This window comes from Capricornis sumatraensis, chromosome 5 (assembly GCF_032405125.1).
Source record: "Capricornis sumatraensis isolate serow.1 chromosome 5, serow.2, whole genome shotgun sequence".
In the NCBI taxonomy this organism is placed as follows: Eukaryota; Metazoa; Chordata; class Mammalia; order Artiodactyla; family Bovidae; genus Capricornis; species Capricornis sumatraensis.
The window spans coordinates 119226320-119249605 of NC_091073.1; the positions used below are offsets into that span (position 1 = coordinate 119226320).

The following is a 23286-nucleotide window of genomic DNA, read 5'->3' on the forward strand; positions in this document are numbered from 1 at the left end:
TAACTGCCAAAGACTTTCTAACCATAATGATAACTATAAATTCACATCCCCAAAACTGCGATAAACCACCACTCTTGAGGAAAATTACACATAATCAAATTGTCCAAAATCAGAACTACAATCATCCATATAAAAAGACATGATATGTTCAGTTCAGTTGCTCAGTTGTGTCCGACTCTTTGCGACCCCATGAACTGCAGCACACCAGGCCTCCTTGTCCATCACCAACTCCCAGAGTTCACCCAAACTCATGTGCATTGAGTCGGTGATGCCATCCAGCCATCTCATCCTCTGTCATCCTCTTCTCCTCCTGCCCCCAATCCCTCCCAGCATCACGGCCTTTTCCAATGGGTCAACTCTTTGCATAAGGTGGCCAAAGTATTGGAGTTTCAGCTTCAGCATCAGTCCTTCCAATGAACACCCAGGACTGATCTCCTTTAGAATGGACTAGTTGGATCTCCTTGAAGTCCAAGGGACTCTCAAGAGTCTTCTCCAACACCACAGTTCAAAAGCATCAAATTCTTCGGTGCTCAGCATTCTTTACAGTCCAACTCTCACATCCATACATGACTACTGGAAAAACCATAGCCTTGACTAGGTGGACTTTTGTTGGCAAAGTAATGTCTCTGCTTTTGAATATGCTATCTAGGTTGGCCATAACTTTCCTTCCAAGGAGTAAGCGTCTTTTAATTTCATGGCTGCAATCACCATCTGCAGTGATTTTTGGGCCCCCCCCCAAAAAAAAGCATAGAACAAAAACAAGGATGACACCAGACTATGCCATCCTGTGTCAGAAACAACATAAGCAAGAAGAGTGAATCACCACATCTTTAAAGTACTGGGATGAAAAGTCACCTAGATTTCTGAACTTGGCAAACATGCATTTCAAAGGAAAACAGAAGCACTTTGGAAATGAAAATGCTGAAAGAATCTATCACCTTGCAGACCTGCCCTGCAAGAAATGTTAAAGGACTTCTTCAGGCAGAAAGAAAATGATATCTGGATCGACACCAAGGAATGAAGAGACTACCATTGGTAAATAACTCAGATGGTAAGGAATCTGCCTGCAATGCAGGAGACCTGGGTTTGATCCCTGGGTCAGGCTCTGGAGAAAGGAATGGTAACCCACACCAGTATTCTTGCCTGGAGAATTCCATGGGCAGAGGAGCCTGGAGGGCTACAATTCATGGGGTCACAAAGAGTCGGACTGAGCAACTAGCAACACAATACAATACAGCATTGGTCAATACACAGGTAAGTATATTTTAAATTATTTTTATTATTTAATTCTCTTTAAAAGATATGCTTACTAAAAAAAAACCCAGTATCTTAAGGAGTTTGTAACATGTGAAAGTCAAATGCATGACAGTAACAGCACAAAGTGCAGCAGGGAGAATGGAAGGAAATGAAAGCACACTTTTATAATATATACAACTACATAATATCACTTCAGGGTGGACTGTGGTAAGTGAAAGACATATACTATAAACCTTAAAGAAATCAATAAAATAACAAGGCTTATAGACATACATCAAAGAGAGTGCACATTCAATTCCAGACCACCAAAATAAAGCAAGTTACACAAATTCTGTTTCCCAGTGCATATAAAAGTCCTATTTATATTATACTGTTAAGGGTCCAACAGCATTCTGTCTAAAATGAAAAAAATGTACAGACCTTAATTTTAAAGTGCTTTACTGCTAAAAGGTACTAACCATCATCTTTGCCTTAAGCAAGTCATAATCTTTTTGCTGGTGGAGGGTCTTGTCTTGACATTCAGTGGCTGGTATCTGATCAGGGTGGTGGTTGCCAAAGGTTGGGATGATTATGGAGATTTTTTTAAAGACAATAATGAAGTTTGTGAAGTCAACTGACACTTCCTTCAACAAACATTTTCTCTGTAGCATGCAACACTGTCTGACAGCATTTTACCCATAGTAGAACTTCTTTAAAAACTGGAGTTGACCCTCTCAAATTCTGCTGCTGCGTTGTCGGCTAAACTCACGGGATAGTCTAAGTCTTTTGCTGTCATTCCAGCAATCTTCACAGCATCAACGCCAGGAGTAGATTCGCTCTCAAGAAACCACTTTCTCTGCTCATCCATCAGAAGTAACTTAGCTGCTTGAGTCTTATCGCGAGACTGCAGCATTTCAGTCACATCTTCAGGCTCCACTTCCAATTCTAGCTCTCCTGCCGTGTCCACAACATCTTCAGTTATTTCTTCTGCTGTGGTCCTAAGGCCCTCAAAGTCATCCGTGAGGGCTGGAATCAACTTCTTCCCAACTCCTGTTAAGTCATCATGGCATCTAGAATGGTGAGTCCTTTCCAGGTCAAGTGACTTAACCAAGATCCATCAGAAGACTCACTACCCATGGCAGGTATAGCGTTACAAAACTTATTTTCTCAAATAATAAGCCTTGAGAGAGAGAATTACTCATTGATCCATGGGCTGCAGAACAGCTGTGTTCACTGGCATGAGAACATTAATCTCCTTATACATCTCCCTCAGAGCTCCTGGGTGACCTGGTGAACTGTCAATGAACAGTAGTATTTTCAAAGAACACTTTCTTTCTTGAACACTAGATATTAACAGTGGGCTTAAAATATTCAGTAAACCATATTGTAAACTGATGCACTATCATCCATAAATAGTGCTGTATTTATACAGCACAGACAGAGTAGATTTAGCATAATTCTAAAGGAATCTAGGATTTTTTTTTTTGAATCGTAAATGAGCACTGGCTTCAAGTGAAAGTCATCTGTTGCATTACCCTAAACCATAGTCAGTCTGTCTTTCAAAGGTTTGAAGCCAGGTACTGACTTCTCCTCTCCAGCTATGAAAGTCCTTGGTGGTTTCTTCTTCCAATAGAAGGCTGTTATGTCTACACTGAAAATCTGTGGTTTACTGTAGCCAATTTCATTATAATTATCGTTCCTAGATCTTTTGGAAGACCTACAGCTTCTATATCAGCACTGGCTGCTTCATGTTGCAGATGGCCTCTTTCCTCAAACCTCATGAACCAACCTCTGCAGCTTCAAGGTGTTTTTCTGTAGCTTTTGTCAGCCTTTGTAGAGTAGAAGAGAGTTAGGGCCTTGCTCTGGATTCGGCTTTGACTTTAGGGAATTTTGTGGCTGAACTGACCTTCTACCCAGGACACCAAACTTCCGTAACAACAATAAGGCTGTGTTGCATTTTTATCATTTGTGCCTTCACTGGGGTAGCACTTTTAATTTCCTGAAAGAACTTTTTTGCGTTCATAACGTGGCTGTTTGGCACAAGAGGCCTAGCTTTCAGCCTATCTCAGCCTTCCGTGTCTTCCTCACTAAGCCTAATCATTTCTAGCTTTTGATTTAAAGTGAGAGACATTAAGACTCTTCCTTTCGCTTGAGCGCTAAAGAGACCATTGTAGGGTTATTAACTGGCCTAATTTCAGTATTGTTGTGTCTGAGGGAATAGGGAAACCTGAAGAGAGGGAGAAAGACAGGCGAATGGCTAGTAGGGGGAGGCGGAGAGAGAGGAGGGCGGAACTAGATTCCACATGCCACAGCTAAAGACCCCACATGCTTCAACAAAGACCCAGCACAGCCAAAATATAAAATAAGTATTTTTTTTTAATGCATGCAAAAGGATCAACAGATAAACACAAATGGGGCAGAGAGGAAGACTTTATCACATTAAATATATATAGTCTCAATATTACAAATAAAAAGCAGAAGATTGTCAGGTTAGATTTTTTTTTAATGTGCTACTGCCAAGAAACATGCTCTAAATATTAAAACACGAATAGGGTAAAATAAAAGGATGGAATTACATATACCATATTTACATTAGTCAAAAGAAAACTGGGATGGGTATGTTAATATCAAAGTAGCTTTCAGAGTCAAATACAGGATTTTTCTGTTACAGTCACAGGTATCCTTATCAACAGCTTCCCTTTGATTGAAGTTTACGAAGTTCTTTTAATGTAACCACTAAATCTGTCACAGCCTCCCCAGGATGTGCAATAATTCGTTGCTGTAAACTAACAAGCACCTACTATAGTTCTATAGACAGAAACATGTTGAAACTGAGACACAATCCAACTTTATTTCAATGCAAAAAAAAAAGGGGGGGGGGGTTGTCTAACATGCATGCCCAAGACTACCATTCTTAGAAAGGCCTGCCTGCCTAGATGGCATCAGGAGGCTGGGTTTCGAGAGGGTCCCCATGGCTCCCGAGGTGACAAGGGCAATTTACTGTGCCTGGATTATCTGTGCAAACAACGTGGCCTTCCCTTCTGGTACATGACAGTCAGGAGGGCCTACAAGACCAGCCCCCAGTAAAGACCTTGAGCGTCTCAGGGCAGAAGCAGCAGACACGTTGCCGTACTTCCCTTGCTGGAGGACAAGGGTGCTCTGTGTGACCCCTCACGGGAGGGAGAGCACCGAGGAAACCTGAACACAGATACTTCTAGACCTCGTCAACATCTCTTCCCATTAAGATCTTTCTACCGCATCAGGGCAGTAAGCCTTAGCCATAATTACAACTCTGTGACGAGGCCCTTGAGTCTGAGTCAGTCTCCAGTGTAGACGTGGTCTTGAGAACCCCTCAACACAAACACAGAACTCAGGTATGCAAGTGTTTCCTTCCTCTTAAAAAACTGTAAGGTAAAATGAAGACTAAATAACTGAAAATTTTTTATTTTACACTGCAAAGCATTAGGATTATGTAAAAAACAACGGTACTAGATAACATTATTCATAAAATAGGTACCTGGACCATCTTACATATATGCAGACCATGTTTTCAATGATCTTATATAAACCTACTTTCCACTGGTTAGAGAAGTGTGTGGAGATTTTTACTGCTATTGTCATTAAGGCTTTTTAAACAAAAATTACATTTACATTACATTGTTTACCTACATTGTAAATCTGTACTCCCACCTTATTACAGAAAAACTCTTTTTGTTCTTTTTCAGTCTACAAAAAGAGCCCAAAGTACTTTTTAAAAAACTTAAAACTCTTCTTGTAGAAATTAGTTGGTTTTTACACGTACAAGTGGCACAAAATCAGCAGAATGGAACTGCAGTATGTACTTAGTCGCTCAGTTGTGTCCGACCCTTTGCGACCCCATGGACCACAGCCTGCCAGGCTCCTCTGTCGGTGGAGATTTTCCAGACAAGAATATGGAGTGGGTTGCCATGCCCAGGTCTCCCACACTGTAGGCGGATGCTTCACTGTGAGCCACCAGGGAAGCCCAATGATGAGGGCGAAGACAGCACGAGAACAAGAAACTATCGATTCTAAGTGGAGAGCTGCTAGGAGTAATGTTTTAAGGCTTGGTGGTACCCTCCAGGAATCCAAAGAGGAAATTAAAGGAGAAAAAAGAGTTTAGCATATTCTTCTATCTAGCAAAAGATAGAAGTTCCCATGGAAACACTGAAGAACAATCCGAGGGAAATACCAGAAAAACTGAACTGCTTGATAGTGAATGCAATTTAGCAACTGAGGAAATAATGTATTCATTTTAAAATGGGAATAATGTTGCTGGTTGCAGGAGGCTCGGCAGCCTCTGCACTGCTGCAGCTGGGCTCCCTCTGCGCAGCGCACGATGGCTAGCAGTGGCCAGCAGGGGCCAGCAGCGCACTCCCCACCCTGGGCCACCGCGTTCAGCACTGCCCTTCGCTGCCCGGCTCCACTCAGGAGCCGCTCGCCCGAGACGACTCCTTGAGGCACCAGAGATAAAATGACAAACCCACACAGTATCCACGCCCTCGTGACGCCTACCGCCCTAGTGGGGGCACCAAAAGTAATTCAATGCTCACAGTAACAACATGAATTGGCACACGTTGGTAAGTGATGGAAAGGAGAGATATGTATGTTCCAACGACAAAAAGGACACGTACTCAAACATTTCTTTCTAAAAAGATGTGAACAACCCAGAAATTTAGAGCGTACAGACTAACCCATCTGAGCTTTGCATCTTGTTCTTTTCCATCACCTCAGATTGAAAGGTCCAATTCTACTTCAGTTTATTTCAGCAACTGTCGAAGGTTTTTTAAAAAAGGATTCCCACAAAAATAGGGGGATCTAAACAGAGGTACATGTTTTCAATGGCCATTTTTCAATCCCAGCCAAACTTCTCAAAAATTAGCCAGCAGAGTTTCACTTTCCAGAGTCAAAAAATATTAATTTTTAACAAATGGGTTTAAAACATACATCAACGCTTTAGAATATTTTACTCAGGAAATTTTGTGTCCAAGATTTTTTGGCAACAAATGTGAGAATATTTTGTTGTTTGTTTGAGTACAAACTTTCATTGTTTCTGGCAATAAGCTAACAATAGACACAGTTCCAAACATCTGTTACCAAAATGCTCAACCCCCAGCACATGTTTCTTTGAGTGCATTCTCATTGCTGAAACATCACCTTTATCTTGAAGAGGCAGATTAAATGTTTATTTTCTTTACAGAGGCAGGTACCATAATTTATTCAGCCACATGCTGTCCTAATAATGGTCAACAAATTTGTGACACCTCTTTTTTTTTGTAAAATAAAGCCTGTTCTGGGCTCAACAGCACTTTTACAGACTTTGCCCCTAAGGAACCTCTTTTGAGATTTCAAAGACTATCATTGTCACACCTCCCCACCCTCATCACTTAAGCAGAACTATAAAAATGTCCTCTATTTTAGAAGGGTTCTTCTGACAAGTATAAATGTATAAACATGAATAAAATTCACCACAGTGGTGACCTCCTTTAACACTCTGGCACTTATTTTTTACTCGTAACTATGAATGATTCCATGAATGATTTTTAGTGCTATTCATTTAGGCCACAAACATTTACTGAAGAATGACCAAAACAGAAAAAGACAGTTATCAGAATGGCACTCTTATCTAGTGAGGAGAGACAGACAAGACTAGTAAGTAAATACACACTGTGTTAGAGGCCGATAAGTACAGAGGAGAGAACAGTCCACCAGGGGTGTGATGGGAGGAAGCACCTGAAATTTTCAACAGGGAGCCCAGCAAAGACCTCCCAGATAAAGGAAACTTGAGTAAATACCTAGAGGAAACAAGGGAGGAAGCCATGCATGCATCTGAGGAGACCAGTCAGCACAGAGGGAACAGGAACTTTAAAGGCCCGAGGTGGACGGATCTCAGTAAGACCGAGGAGGTTAGGGAGGCCGAAGGAAGCGAGGGAGGGGAAGGGTTACTGCGAGCAACGTCTCAGAAGCGCCCGAGGGGATCCTGAAGATCAGGGAGACCCAGCTGGTCAGTAACGACTGGCCTTTTTATTCTTAACAAAATGGAAGTAGCTGAAGAGTGTTAAGCAGAGAAGTGACGTAACTTGACCTTCGCTACTTATTTGTCTATTTACCAGTGTGGATCACTCTATGGATGAAAACCCAAGACTATCATTAATTTTTGTTATTGCTCAAGTTGGTCCAGCTCTTAGGAGCTCCTTGACGTTGGCTCCTATGCTTTCAACAAGTCCCCATCTCAGTCAGCACTTCCTTGCTTTCAAGAGCCTTGGTCCTTTTTATTGCAGAACGTTGGTTACAAACCAAGATCTGGGCACTTGACAGGCTCACTGCTAGAAGTCACTGCTTCTAGGCTTTCAGGGGGGACAAAGCTAGGAGATACACACATGCATACTAACACTTGCATACACATATACCTGGATTTCAGTATCTGTCCATATAAATACTAAAAACCATGAGTTTATATTGATACCTCTGATAACTCCATTCTAACACCACAAAAATCATTATAGAATAGTACTCGCTAGATTACAGCATGTATGTGCAGTTTTTGTTTGATTCTGTCTTTAGCTTTATGGGTATCCAGTCAATACACTATTTTTCAGCGCTCAGTTTCTTCTCTACCCCCTTCACTGTGAATTTGGCTACTCCTTTTAAGGTTCCCCGAGAGCCCAGACAGCTGTAATTGCTTATTTACAGGGTAGGTGAAACATTCCTATGGTTCCAAAAGTCAGAGCTATACAAAAAGATCTATATGGCTTATTTAACCATTCTATTCTGTGTGGTTATTTAGGTTGTTTACAGTATTCTGCAAATTAAACAATGCTAGCAATTATTAACCTTTAATGGCACAAGTTTCTGTATTATTGAAGGCATATTTTCAGGATAGAATCTCAGAAAGGTCAAAAGATAAGTGCATGTATAGTTTGTGAGGCACTACCAACCTTCTCTCCAGACGATATGCTCCCATTTGCATTCCAGGCACATGAGTGCCCATTTCCCTATGGCCTTATCACAAATGAGCTGCTACAGTTCAACAACCCAACACCACAAAGTGCCTTTTCACTTTTCTTCACTGCCTTTCCCATAACGCTTCTGCTTCTCACTGTCAGAAAATATTCCAAAACTACTTTTAAGAAGCTCAGGGAAGAGCCAGCTCCATGACCTATCACAACAATGACCTGGCCATCAAATATGCTAAGACTATGGAAATCATTACCAGGCATTACACTGTTCAAAATGTGGTAATAATGTAAGCCTTTAAATGTAAGGCCACACTTCCAAAACAAACACTCTAACTTGACTGAGGTTAGAGGTGAGAGTTACTCATCCATTTAAATCAGGTCAATTTGATCATCTGAGTAAATCAAATGTTACAGTAACTGAATAATTACTTAAATCTAAATCCTTGTCTCAACTATACCTTTGAAAGGTTTACCTGTGTTAAATCTGTGTAATTTCTATGGCAAAAATTTCCACTTTTAATATTCCTTTGGAAGGCCTGTTTTCACTTCTCCCAAACATATTTGTCAAAACCCATGGGGAATTTTTAAGCAGCAAAGCCACTTTACTTCACAGGGTTTGTTGCCTTTATAGATAAGACGGTAAATGCTACATTTATTTTTTGATTGAAAGTCACAGTGAAAGCTCTGAAAGATGGCAGACTATGTATATGGTATCACTTTGGGATAATGCCAGAAAGGCAAACCAAACTGCCAACTTGACTGAAAAGAAATTATTTTAATCAATTTTTAAAATAGCAAATAGAACTAGCTCACATTGTGGACTAAAGACGTGTCAAATCCTGTCTCTCCTAATTTAAATCTTCGTCAAAGAGTTTTGCCTTAGAAGTGTAAGATGCCTAAGTACAGTCAGTAATCTCCATTTCTAAAAATTTTAATTTCTTATTTAAATGTAAATTATTTAAAGATTAGTGTTTATTGCACAACTTAATATACTATATAATCTAGTGGTCTGCACAAACTACCCTTGGATATCAATAATTTCCTATTTTAAGGGTTTTTACATTTCTGTAATCATTTAATAAATCTTACAAGTGAATCTTTCTGTTGACAAAGCAAATGTTATAAAGTTGTGGTTTAAATGTGTGTTTCTTCTACTTACTTCTGTGCTCCCTGAGACAACAGCTCTGTCCACGTTCACTAATAACGGTTCTTCCATCTGGCACACCCCCAGTGACCACTCCACACAACGGTGGTGAGCCCAACAAGTGCCTAACATGGTTAAAGTGAAAAGAAGCAAATAAGTAAACATTAAACATATTAATGCTAATAAGTAAAGATGTAAAACCCTTCAGTCGATTCTAACGTGTGAATATGCATCCTATATTTGTGATTCCACTAAAGCAGCCCTTCTCAAAATGCATCATCTGAGAACTTGCGATAAATGCCAGTCTTAGATCACAACCAAGACCTACGAATCAAACACTCTTGCCATGGTGCCCAGAAACCTATGTTAACAAACCCTGCAAGTCATTCTAACGCACACTGTATTAATGACTGTTTCTTCAAGAAATTAGTTTCTAGTCACTTTACTTAAATATTACTGTATTTTTATTTGATATATTTACATACATAAAGGAAATTTATTTCATACTTTATGCCAAACTATATATACACCACTCTTCCACTGCATTCCACACCAATCATCAATAACAGCTCAGTCTTTCAAATTCTCTATCACTTGAACAATTACAGGCAGTTCAACTGCAGAATGAAATTTACTCAAAGCCCCAACTGCACTGAGTCATAAATATGGGCTACTACACTGTATTACAGGACATTCACATGGCTAAGATCTATTATCCTTCGCTCCTACTTTAGGAAGACCCAGACTGCCATGGTCCCAAGTTTCCACAGATCCCTTTATAATCTCTCTTTCTGCAACGGTCAGATTTCCATGCCACTGCTGTCTACACAAGTGAAATGCAAATATTTATAAAAGCATCCACAGCCCAGTTATGGCCCTGTGCAGATGCTAAATAAGTTAAACATAATTAGACAATTTATTTTACCTAAGCAGGCATACTTAACGAACATGTTTTTAACAACGGTGATAATTATTCCTAGATGAATGCTATTTACTATTAAGTTGATAATTGGCTCAAGTTAAAAAGCCTTGCAAGAATTAAGAGGTAGCTATTACTGAAGACTGGCTCATACCTGTAGGATCAAATAAAGCTTGGACATCAATGGCATCGGGAAGGCCAACCAGACTGAGCTCATCCCACAGTTTACCAGGCTGATCGTCTGAAGCGGTCTGCGTGCTCACACTTACGCAAGCCACGACACTCTGCTGAGGCCGTTCCCTGGAAAAGAACACAACACGAAACAGACGTGAAAGCGAGAACAAGGAGAAAACTGCTTCGCTTCATAAAGACTTAAATATGAGGTATTGCCAAATCAATCTTAATTTATTTTGCATAAACTGCTTATAAAACAACTTCTAGGATGTATGTCATTGTTCATAGCATTAATATTAATATAAAACTGGGTAGCTATATCATGTAAGCAACAACTAAAAAAAAGTCTCCAAATCCATAATGAAATGTTATAAATCTCTAATTTTTTAATTGACACTCTACTATTCTAGTCAGGCACTGTATGTTGTCATATAAAATGAATATTTCCTTTGGCCTTACTTAAATGCTTAAAAAACATAACTTGAGCAAATCAGAAACCTCAAACATGCTTTATGGTAAGGGCTACCACCAACAGAGCCGGCAGTTAAGTTTACAGAAAGAAAGGTTATTTCCCAGGGAAAGTGAAAGCCCACTACGAGGTGTGACCAGGGAGGCAGGGGGAGGGGAACGTCTCAGCAAGCTTGACAGCCGATCTATGCCGCGACGCTACATGTACCCTCCGCCAAGACTTCACCTCACAAACCAGAAGTCAAAACCAAAACCAAAACAGCTACCGGTGACTTGGGAATAAGGGAAATAGTGTAACAACAGCAAAAAGTTCCTGATAAAAGTGAATGCTGAATAAGATATACCACAGATGGGAGGTTTCATACTGTCAAAGCCCTAAAACTTCAGATATTCATTGAGATTGGTAAGAAAACAATGACTGCTAATGTGTCTACCAGTAAACACGGGAAACCAGATGGTTGGCACTAAAACTTCAATTTTCTCCTGATATCAAAGTATTCAGTCTGATGATAATTCTGGATTAAGTCACTACTGAATATAGATCATAACTCACTGCACATCTGTCTGCTGGATATTTATCATGATTCCTATTAAGAGAAAATCAGCACAATGACCAGGGAACTAAACTTTTTTATACCTGGAATCATCGAAAGAGAAAAAGTATTAACATTTTTCAGTAAGAACATTTAAATATCAAACCATGTAAAAAATAACCAGTATTTTTTATGTGCAGCATCAGAAATGCACAGACTCACTTTTTTTTAAAAGTTCACCATGCTATGGTAATTCCAAGTCCACCATGCTATGCTATGCCCACAGTGAAACAAATGAGAACAAACCTTCCTATAATTATGGTCTCTCCTTTCCTGAAAATACACCTTCATTACTGCCGCTGCTGCTGCTAAGTCGCTTCAGTCGTGTCCGACTCTGTGTGACCCCACAGACGGCAGCCCACTAGGCTCCCTCATCCCTGGGATTCTCCAGCCAAGAACACTGGAGTGGGTTGCCATTTCCTTTTCCAATGCTTGAAAGTGAAAAGTCAAACTGAAGTCGCTTAGTCGTGTCCAACTCTTAGCGACCCCATGGACTGCAGCCTACCAGGCTCCTCCGTCCATGGGGTTTTCCAGGCAAGAGTACTGGAGTGGGGTGCCATTGCCTTCTCCGTTACTAGTCACTGCCAATTTATCAGGAGGAAAAAAGAGACCAACAGTTTGTCTGTAATGATGAACGAATTGAACATATTTTCTTTACACCAGAATTTGATGGGGGCACAGGTGTAAGAATCAATGGAATGACTACACATTCTATTACTAACGAGTTCCTAACCAGTAGGTTAGTCAAATTTGACTTTAAGGCTTTACAGTCAGTATGTAAGCAGACAATGTGATGTCAACCCTAAGGGTGACAGGAGTCCGGCTTAGTTAAGAGCAGAAATACACACCCCCCCAAAGCTTAAGTCTAAAACAAACCAAAAAGAGAGGAAATTGTTCCTTGATTATACATTCTTATATTTAGTACACTATGAGGGAAAAACTACTTTAAAATCCTGCTTTTCAAATTAAAAAAAATTAACTGGCTGTCTATCTGGTTTACAACTCATTAGCAACATAAATATTATAAATATTTAAAATCATTACCAACCTAAATGATTGCCAAATTTTGAAAACATGCTTTATTCCTAAAGTCCATTAACTGGCCTGTTATCATCACTTAATAACTTGTTAAACACTTAAGTACATATAAAGACTTTCACTAAACCAAGGTTATTTTTACATAATTATTTTTAGCTCATAAAAATTTTCATTAAAAATTAACTAAGCTTATAAAATAAGTAAATGAAACCCAATTGTACTTCCCAGAACAGTTCTTTATTAATTGCCATCATTCAAGGCAGAACGTCAGTATATAAGATATAACTTGGTCCAGTCCATTAAATTTACTAATGACTGATGGACTTTGTAAGTTTCCTGGACTTCTTTTATTTTTTTCCCCTGGACTTCTAATATAGTTTATTAGAATGTGAGCACTCAGTTGATTACAAAGGTAAAGTAAGCCATGGCCTTTAAAACATCAAAACTTTAAATATAGTACTTCTGAACTTCCTTAAACTGTTCCACCTTAAATTCTTTTAAAAGAGTTTTTCTTGTTATTGTTTCATTTCCTATTTCAGGTCTTCAAGGCATTGGCAGCAGTCCAAAAGAAGGAGCCAATCAAATAAGTACAACACAACAATGCCTCAGTCCTAAACTCTGGACGGCAGCCAGGCAGGCACTTGAGTGATTACATCATCACCCTCAAGGGCCAGAGCTGGTGAGCCTTCCAAGCTAAATTAATTTTTACACTTTCTCATCAACCACAGAAACTTCTACTCCCTCAACTACTAAAGTCAAGTCCATGTATGAAGATGGCCTTCGAACAAAACTAAAATATATTTTAAAAATTTAACTCCAAAAATAAACATATTAGGTAAGAGTTTTAGGGAACTAAAACATCCATGAATATAGACATACATGTATGATTATACAAATGGTAAATGTTTTTTAATTACACTTGATTTATAACTATATACATATATGTAAATTCTTTGATTTAAAAATGACCTTTAACTTTAGAAAGGGTAGCTGTATTATAGTGTAAGTGTTTACAGGACAGTTCACCATTCTCCAAAGTGTAAATACAAATAAATAAATGACACTTAAAGGACATCAGTAGTAAAAACCACTTTGGTTTTGCTATTCTGTTATATTCTTACAAACTATTTAAAACATTTAGAAAAAGGAAAGAAAGATCTCATCAATTTAAAAAAATTTTCATTCCATTTATATGAGTCCTCTCTAGGCTTATATTACGTTCTTTAAAGTTTTCTTCTTTTTTGTTAATATACAACTAAACTTTTTTTTAAACAAAGAAGTTTTTGAGAAAATGAATATTTGCTGGGTTAATGGTAAGTCATAAAGCATTGTATGGATGTTGGAAACACAAGAAATCGTTTGGTAACAATCCCATTCATATAGTCTTAAACATTTCAATGAAAATAAACTATATATAGTCTTACTGCATTTGACCCATTTCTATTCAAAATTGCTTACTTTCTCTGTCCTCTTTGTTTTCGTGGCGCCGAGTTTTGCGTTTTCTCACAAGTTCCATTGCTGTTGTCATCACCGTCTTTCTTGTTAGAAGGCTGATTTTTCCATGGCAAAATAAACCCAGGCGTTACTCTAAACTGTTTTAAGTCTCCTTGTCCTAAGGAACTTTTTTCACCACAGTAACAAAAAGCGCAGAGCTGTTCACTGGCAAAATGAAAAGGAAGAAAGACAGAGAAGTAGTTTTATTTAACGATTTCAAGTTCCAGACAACTGCAGAAATACTTATGCTTTAAAATTAAATACTGTCTTTAGTGCAAGCTAAGTGTTTAAATCTATAGTAATTATACATTTACAATTCTATTTTTCTACAGCATGATTTTTAGAAATAATAAATATACCAGAAAATTATATTTGCTACTTAGAAAAACAATTTTCCTTTAAATCTGATTCCAAAAAAAAAAAAAATTAAAGTATTAAAAAGGAATAAAGTAAAAGCTAAGGCTGGACAAGATAGTATGGTTTAATGGCCACTTAACTATATCCCAGCTGTGTAAAGCAAGTGGTAACCAAATTTTATTTAACCAGATGGAACATTCATTATGCGTAATACACACACAGATACACAGATACACAAATATAAATATAAGTGGGTCAACGAGCAGTTAGTGATGGAGGGGGAGGAAGGGATGGACAGGGTCTAAGAGCAGTGGGAACAGGATGAAACTGGAGCAGTGAGACCTTTCATTTGCTACACTGTAACTAAGGCAGGTACATGACATCACACACTGATCAAAACTCACAGCTATGCAACACAAAGAATGAACACTACTGCAACTATGAACTTTAATAATAAGATATCAATACTCCTTTATCAGTTGTAACAAAGATACCACACTAATGCAAGATGCTAACAACAGGGGAAACCGAGGCAGGGGAGGGTTGGGAATGGGACTCTTCCATCCGCTTAATTTTTTGTGTAAACCTGAAGTTGTTCTAAACAATAAAATCTATTATTTTTTTTAAAAAGAGACCACTTTAAAAGCTAAAGGACAAAAAAACAATATTATTTATGGAAAACATACTTAGTAAGAGAGCTTAGGAACAAAATAGAATGAAAAAGAACCACTCCTCTTGGATGTTTTTTCTCTTCACAACATATTCATGGGTGCTGCCCTCAAATCTTTCTCCTCAATTATTGAAGTTTCCACCATCAGCTCTGTGGTCTCTACCCCAGTCTTGCATTAACAGGTGACAGGAATTATCCACAATCTTTTCAGATGTTTAACATAAGTTTAATTCATATTGGACCTCTCCTGACAAACCGCCTTTAGAAAAAAAAAAAGTTACCTATTTTAAGTTTTTCCAATATTATCTATCTCCATTTTGTAATAAATGTGCTGCCTATAGATACACACACACACACACACACACATAATTACATGTGGTCTATTTTCAGGAAAATAAAGTCCAATGTGGGAAAAGTGTTCTTCTTGCCTCAAGGATGCTATCCACCAATATCCTTAGCCAGTATTTCATTAATTTTTAAGTTTTCTTATTTATAATTTTCTTTAAGCTATTAAAATGTACGTTTTCTTCAGCATATCCTGTTTCTGGTTTGTTTCGTTCCCTAGAAACATTACCTATGAGGAGCAACAATCAGATGGACATCAACATCAACTGACTAGGAAATGGAGCAACACTTTTAAAGCATTAATACTAACAAAGAATAGTTCAACCTTCAATTTATATCCAAAACTATCACTCAAATGTGATGGTATAATGAAATTCTTCCTAAGTCTCTGTTCAGTTCAGTTGCTCAGTCATGTCCGACTCTTTGCAACCCCATGAACCGCAGCACGCCAGGCCTCCCTGTCCATCACCAACTCCCAGAGTCCACCCAAACCCATGTCCATCAAGTCGGTGATGCCATCCAACCATCTCATCCTCTGTCCATCTCATTCTCATCCTTCTCCTCCTGCCCTCAATCTTTTCCAGCATCAGGGTCTTTTCAAACGAGTCAGCTCTTCACATCAGGTAGCCAAAGTATTGGAGTTTTAGCTTCAGCATCAGTCCTTCCAATGAACACCCAGGAATGATCTCCTTTAGGATGGACTGGTTGGATCTCCTTGCAGTCCAAGGGACTCTCAAGAGTCTTCTCCAACACCACAGTTCAAAAGCATCAATTCTTTGGTGCTCAGCTTTCTTTATAGTACAACTCTCACATCCATACATGACCGCTGGAAAAACTATAGCCTTGACTAGATGGACCTTTGTTGGCAAAGTAATGTCTCTGCTTTATAATATGCTCTCTAGGTTGGTCATAACTTTCCTTCCAAGGAGAAAGCGTCTTTTAATTTCATGGCTGCAATCACTGAACTTAGAAATTTCACACAACAGACCCACAACGAAAATATTTTTAGAGAATTATTCAAATTATTAAAGAAATAGGAAATGTTACAAGAGATGCAGGATATAAAGAGAGACAGCCCAGAGTAATTTATTGCTAAGTTTAAAGGACGCGCAAGGGAAACTCCCGGCTTCTGCTCTGGAGGTGGAAAGTCACGGAGAGCTCTGGCTCCACGGATACAGATTCACTTTTCTTGAACACTTCTGATACAGAAGTCACAGAGCAGCCAATTCACCTGCAACTGAATGAAAGGCGCTTCCACGAAGAGAGGACACACAAGCACTTGCTTAACCTGAGGACGAGGCCCCCAGATGTCGTATAAGCAGACTTATGAATTCAGTGACAATTTTATAAATTGCTCCAGGCCAAGCGGAGGCGGTATGAGACTACACAGCATCTGGGACTCGCAGACACACGGTGAATTCTAGCCCTATCACCAGCTTCTCTCCGCACCCCTCCCCAGGACCTCAGGCCCACCCCTGGGGCCTGGGGAAGAGCCCTGGGAACACACCGGTCACGGGACAAGCCTGGGGGCAGAAGTGCAGCAACTTCTGGGGAGGAAGACACAGAGACCCAGCCAGATCTTCCTCCTCCACTTTCCCAGGGGGAACAAAAGCCACAGGCTGGCAGAGAGAGAGAAAAAGTTTCCACCTGCAATGCTCAAGGCCAGCTGTAGATGGAGGAACGTCGGGGGGGGGGGCCTCCATCGTGGAGGAGGGGCAAGGCTCTGTCCTAGACCCAGACCAGGCCAGGTCTCCAACAGGGCCCCAGGACAGAGAGACACCTTGTTCACCTGCGAGCAAAGGTGAATCAGAACAAGAAATGTCCTGCCAATCCACTCCACACCATGAGTGGGAATGCAAAACAGCACAGCTACACCGAAAAATACTTCAGCATTTTTAAAAAATTACTTCTCTCTTAGGTATTCAGCTAAATGAAATAAAAATGCTATGGTTCACACCAAAACATGCAAGTGAATATTTATCCCAATTTTATTCGTAACTGCCCCGAAGTAGAGAGTACCCAAATATCCCTTAACCGGGAAATGATAAACTGCAGCAGGCACCATAAACAAAAGCCACCTCAGCAATAAAAAGCAAACAGCTACCGACATATGCGACCACGCAGACGGACTCTCCGAAGCATAATGCCAAGTTAGAAGGCCAGAATCAAAAGGACGCACGATTCACAATTCTGTTCACATGATGTTACTGCAAAGGCAAAACTACAGGGTCAGAAAATAGGTAAGTGACTGCCTCGGGCAGAAGATGGGGTCAGAGGTGACAGCAAATGAGCCTGGGAGAGTTTTTCAGTGTGACAGAACTGTTCTTTACCTTTGTGGTAGTGATTATATGACAGTATGCGACCGTCAAAACCCACTAAATGGGTGAATTTTACTGTATATAAACTAAACCTGAGTTTTTAAAAATAAGCAAAAGGTTAGGGGGCCGACAAAGAAAACAGAAATAAGATGTATTTAAATCACTAGAAAATGAAGTGCTAGATGATCAATGCAAAGAGATATGAAAATGATAAAGCATTTATACCGCTAAATCTAAGAAATCAATTAGGACTGTAAATTTGAAGTTCAAATGAAATTCATGAAAAAACATGGTCAAAGCTACGGTTTTTCCAGTGGTTAGGTACAGATGTGAGAGCTGGAGCACAGAGAAGGCTGAGCGCCAAAGAACTGATGCTTCTCAACTGTGGTGTTGGAGAAGACCCTTGAGAGTCCCTTGGACAGCAAGGAGATCAAACAAGTCCATCCTAAAGGAAATCAACCCTGAATATTCACTGGAAGGACTGATGCTGAAGCTGAAGCTCCAATACTTTGGCCACCTGATGCGAACAGTTGCCTCATTGGAAAAGACCGTGATGCTGGGAAAGACTGAAGGCGAGAGGAGAAGGGGACAGCAGAGGATGAGATGGTTGGATGGCATCACTGACTTAATGGACTGGAGTTTGAGGAATCTCAGGGAGACGGTGAAGGTGAGGGAAGCCTGGCATGGTGCAATTCATGGGGTCGCAAGGAGTCAAACATGATTTAGCAACTAGACAACAACAACAACAAAAACATGAGTCTTGGGAATTCCCTGGGGTCCAGTGGTTAGGACTCAGCACTTTCACTGCTGGGCTGGGGGTTTGATCCCTGGTCAGGGAACTAAGATCTTGCATGCCTCAGGGTGTGGCCAAGGGGGGGGAAAAAAAAAAAGAAACATGAGCCTTCAGGGATATCATCTTAAAAACAAAATATAATACGCAACCAATAGAAAAAAATTATCAATGCAATAAAAAAAAGAAAAAGAGGAGAAAAGTATTGCTTTCACAGAGCTCACATAAAAGGGGGACAAATAATCAAATGAACTGCTGGGAAATAAAAAGTGTCACAAGAGGAAATAAAGCAGAAATAACGGATAACTGCAGTGCAGACTGTTTATATTTTATCTTTCATTTTGAAAATTTTCAAACCTTCTCCAAGATGTAGAACATGGGAGGGATTTGAAATTTTTAGTATTATTGAAACATTTAATGTAAATAGAAGAGATGGCCATTAAAGACAGTTTGAGGGAAACTTGATCTATGTTTTAGAATCATCATTTCTGCAACTGCACTAAAAACAATCTGGACTGGGGAAAGCAAACAGAAGTGACAAAACCATCTAAAAGGCAACTGCTGCCTCCTAAGGGCAACGGGGACTTGAACCAAGAGTGGTAGGAAGTTCAGACGGTGAGGACTTGTCTGGGACATCTTCTAAAGTCGAGCTACAAAATTTAGGGTGTGAGGTATGAGAAAAGACAGACATCAAGGATTAACTCAAAAGGTTTTGGCCTGAACAACTGGATGAATATTGGTAGGAAATACAAATGTGTGTTCATCGGCACACAGACAGGACCTAGCTATCAGACTGAATTGAAGTGAACATGCTAAGGACTTCAACCTGAGGACTCTGGCATTACAAAGCTGGGGGGTCTCCACCGAAGCCAGCAAAAACAAAATGAGGAGGCAGATGTGCCAAGAGCAAAAGACAGAAAGCGTTTCACGGAGATGGGAACAGTCAACCGATGGATGCTTTCAGTTGTGTTCATGTCTTCCAAGAAAGATCTAAAAACTAACAAGACTGCAAAGCTGAAATATACACAGAGGTTATAACATCCTATATTTCTTTTTTTAAAAAATGAGAGAGGGTAAAGAACAAGAGTATAAGCTTACCTTTACAAGTAAGAAAATCAGTCCTTATGCTCAGAGTTTAGACTTTTTCCTTTGTCTAGGAGCTGCACACTGGAAACACCCTGCTCTGGTCTGAGGGGAGCAGAGTAACAGGCCAGACCACCGCTCTGTCCTACAGCCACGCAAGCCCCAGACACACTGCACCCCAGGGACACACAGAGCTACCAGCTCTCAAATTCCACCCAGGTTTGCATCCTAAGCTTGCACTCTCTGAATTTGCTCTTGGTCAACTCACTGCCCTTCTTCCTGTCACTAATCTCTGACCCAGCTGCATTCCTTCTCGAACCTGATTTTGGCTTCCACACCAACAGAGACCAGGGAGCTTGCCGATTCCTCAGACACAGAACGCTGAAGGGCTGGGACCGGCTGCTTGCTGCTGTCCACTTCTGCTTCAGCATCCTCTTCTGCTGATTGTTCTTTGATTTCTGCTTAACAATAAAACAAGAGAATATAAATACATTTGCATTACATCACTCTTTGACGAATTTATCTATAATGCATATAGCATGAAGGAAAAAAAACTAAGTAACAAACAACAACATGTAACGAACACAGGAAAAACTTTCACATTTGTTGTTTAGCTGCTAAGCTGTGTCCGACTCTTTGCGACCCCATGGACTGCAGCACGTCAGGCTACATATAATCAAAATAATGCAAAACAGCATAGCTTTCCAAACTGCCGCTGACTTAAGTTTCAATCTTAGTAAAACCTGTTAAGAACTGTTAAGAATTTTCAGGATTACAGCAAGTCCTCTACAAAACAAACATACTTTAAGGTGACTCGTAAAAAAATTTCTTCATAATTTATTAATTGAAATTACCATTAATTTAAAACAATCATGACACAGTCTCTAATTGTCAGCCATTCTAAGAGCAAAATGACTAAAAAGAACACTCCTTGACTCCACTGCCTTTTTCAGTTAAGCTCAAGACTCCCACCCCGAACACTACACATACCTTCTTAGGAGGCAATCTAACTCTGAGAGGATTTTCAAACACCATTACTCCTAATATCGTCCTTCTCTTTAAGTAAAATGATACATCCACACTGTCTCCCACACTGTACTGTTAGACATTAACAGGCACAATCCCTCCACCAGCGCTCCTAATAAAATCCCATGCTCTTGGCGCCATCTTTCTTTCCTGGCGTGAAATTTACTGGTTACAGCTTTCTGCACCACCATCCCCAAACCAAAGAAAGAAAAGCAGCACACAGCAGTCTCAGCACCCTTCTCTCCTCTGGAGGGGCTGCCCTGCACTGCCTTCCCCCTCGATGGGCCTTCCTGCACAGCGTCTGTCCTCCTGCCACACAGAGTTCCCTCCACCTCTGCTGGCGGCAAGAAAGCGACCAACCCAGGGTCCGCTCAACATTCCGGAAATGCAGGGGCATCAGGGATCACTACCGGCTTGGAGCCCTGAGGGCCTCTTCTCGAGCACCAGTTCCACCAACTACTAACTAGGCAGCATGATGTAGAAGTCACCTCTCTCAGCCTCAATTTGCTCCCCGTAACATTAGAAAACCACCTATATCTCATGAGGTTGTTAACAAAGATTAAAAGGTCTAATACCTGTCCCTTCAGCTGGTTTGAGGCCTCCAAATGTGAGTACAGCTCTCTATATGTCCTTTGAAGAGCGTAATTATTATCCAGGTTTCAACAATCTCCCGTCTTCCTGAATTTTAAATCAGTATCTCTAGCCCTAACTCCTCTCCTGAGCTCCAGACCTCACTTTTGCTGCATACAAGGCACATCCAGCAGCTTTAACAACCACTTGAGGCAAGTTTGATTTCCTGCCTCTCAGATCACCACTTCACTAGGACTTCCCTATCAAAGTCTTCTAGATTCAAATGAATTTTAGGGAGCTATTCTGACAGTTTCCCTGGTGCCTCAGACAGTAAAGCGTCTGTCTACAATGCAGGAGACTAGGGTTCAATCCCTGGGTCAGCAAGATCCCCAGGAGAAGGCAATGGCAACCCACTCCAGGACTCTTGCCTGGAAAATCCAATGGACAGAGGAGCCTGGGAGACTACAGTCCGTGGGGTCGCAAAGAATTGGACACAACTAAGCGACTTCACTTTCACTTTCATTCTGACAAATAATTTTGAGAACTAGCAATTTGTTTAGTTAGACTGTAAAGCCTGTCAAATCATTAATGATGAAATGAGGCATTAGAGATGATTTTGACTTTCCTATTTAAAATAATGGTTCTTTTTCAAGTTGAAACAGAAAAGCTGACCATAAATTAAGTGCTTGTGGAGCCTATTAATCACAGTGTCTCTCCTGTCTACCCCAGCCACAAAACTGGTATAGAATCAAATCTACAAATACAAAATACATCTGTAGCAAAGAAGGATTATAAAAAGTTCTGCAGCTTTTAGTATATAAAGCTGTTAAGTTTCTGTATAACAAAGGACTTCATAAACAAAATTTTAAAATATATCACAGATGGAAACACATGTGATTTGTATCCCCAAGAAAGTATTCAAGTCCAGAATATCTAAGAATTCCACAGATGAACAAGGCACATAACCCTGTAGGAAAAAATGGACAATGTACAAAAATCCACGCTCTCTGTTATTCAAGTCTTAGTAGGGTTTGACTTTATTTCCCAGCCTTTCTTGCAGCTCAGCATGGCAAGCTCTCACCAATAGAATGTGACCAGAAGGGGCCCTGCAATTTCTTCATCACCTGAAAGGGAGGGTGCTCTGGACCAAACTATGTTCCATCTTTTGTATGGACTGGACCACGGAGCTGTCAGCAACCCTTCTGCAATAATGCAGAAGGGAACAGCAGTCTGAGGAGGGCAGAGAAACTAGACGGAAGGAACCTGGGTCCACAAATAACCACAAGGAACAAAGACATCTCATCAGCCTGGACCGCGCCCTCTCAGAAATACTACACGAAGGAAAAATGAATATCCAAGCCACTGCTGTATCTGGGCATCTCTGTTACAGCAGTTTAACCCATGCTCTAATTAACACAGAAAATGGCACCAGGTGTGGAGAAGTGCCACAACAAAAACTGAAAATGGGTGGGCTGACAAGCAGGCAAGAAAACAGAAATAGCAGTGTTTGGAAATCAACTGACACCTTTGATGCTGTATCAAAACATGGGTAGTGCTGTGACCTGCAGTAACTTGAAAGGCAGACCAGCTGCCTCCAGAGCTCTAGGGAAAGCATCTGGAGAGACACAGAAGTTATTCTGTGGTGCCTGCCCTCTAGCGCTTTTGCAACCAAAGACAGAAAGGAACACGGGACTGCTTGAGAGAGTCTCTGACCACAGGGTCAGACACAGCTGAGCACATACATACCCAAAACACTATGCGTGCCAGGTCACTTCAGTCGTGTCCGACTCTGTGGACTATAGTCTGCCAGACTCCTCTTTCCATGGGTTGCCATTACCTCTTCCAAGGGATCTTTCCAAACCAGGGATCAAACCTGAATCTCTTAAGTCTCCTGCGTTAGCAGGCGGGCTCTTTACCACTCGCACGACCTGGGAAGCCCCCAAATACCACAAAATGACAAAATACTATAAAGTGACCATGTATAAAAACACTTTATAAAGAAGCATTTCATTTCTACCCAGAGCACATGTGTACCATTTCCATTACTAGGTAACAAGAAAGGGTAAGAGTCAAGAGAAGAGATG

The 23286-nt window shown here is 40.3% G+C and overlaps 1 protein-coding gene across 1 annotated transcript in view; it reads right to left on the reverse strand.

The window, feature by feature from the left end:
* Window positions 1–23286, reverse strand: part of KMT2C (lysine methyltransferase 2C) — a 257369-nt gene that overhangs the window by 142448 nt on the left and 91635 nt on the right. Inside the window, exons 3-6 of the mRNA XM_068973381.1 lie at window positions 19926–20064; window positions 14008–14208; window positions 10431–10576; window positions 9373–9482 (exon numbers count right to left, since the gene is read on the reverse strand). Coding sequence (XP_068829482.1) covers window positions 9373–9482; window positions 10431–10576; window positions 14008–14208; window positions 19926–20064 — 596 coding nt within the window. The remainder of the gene's footprint in view (window positions 1–9372; window positions 9483–10430; window positions 10577–14007; window positions 14209–19925; window positions 20065–23286) is intronic.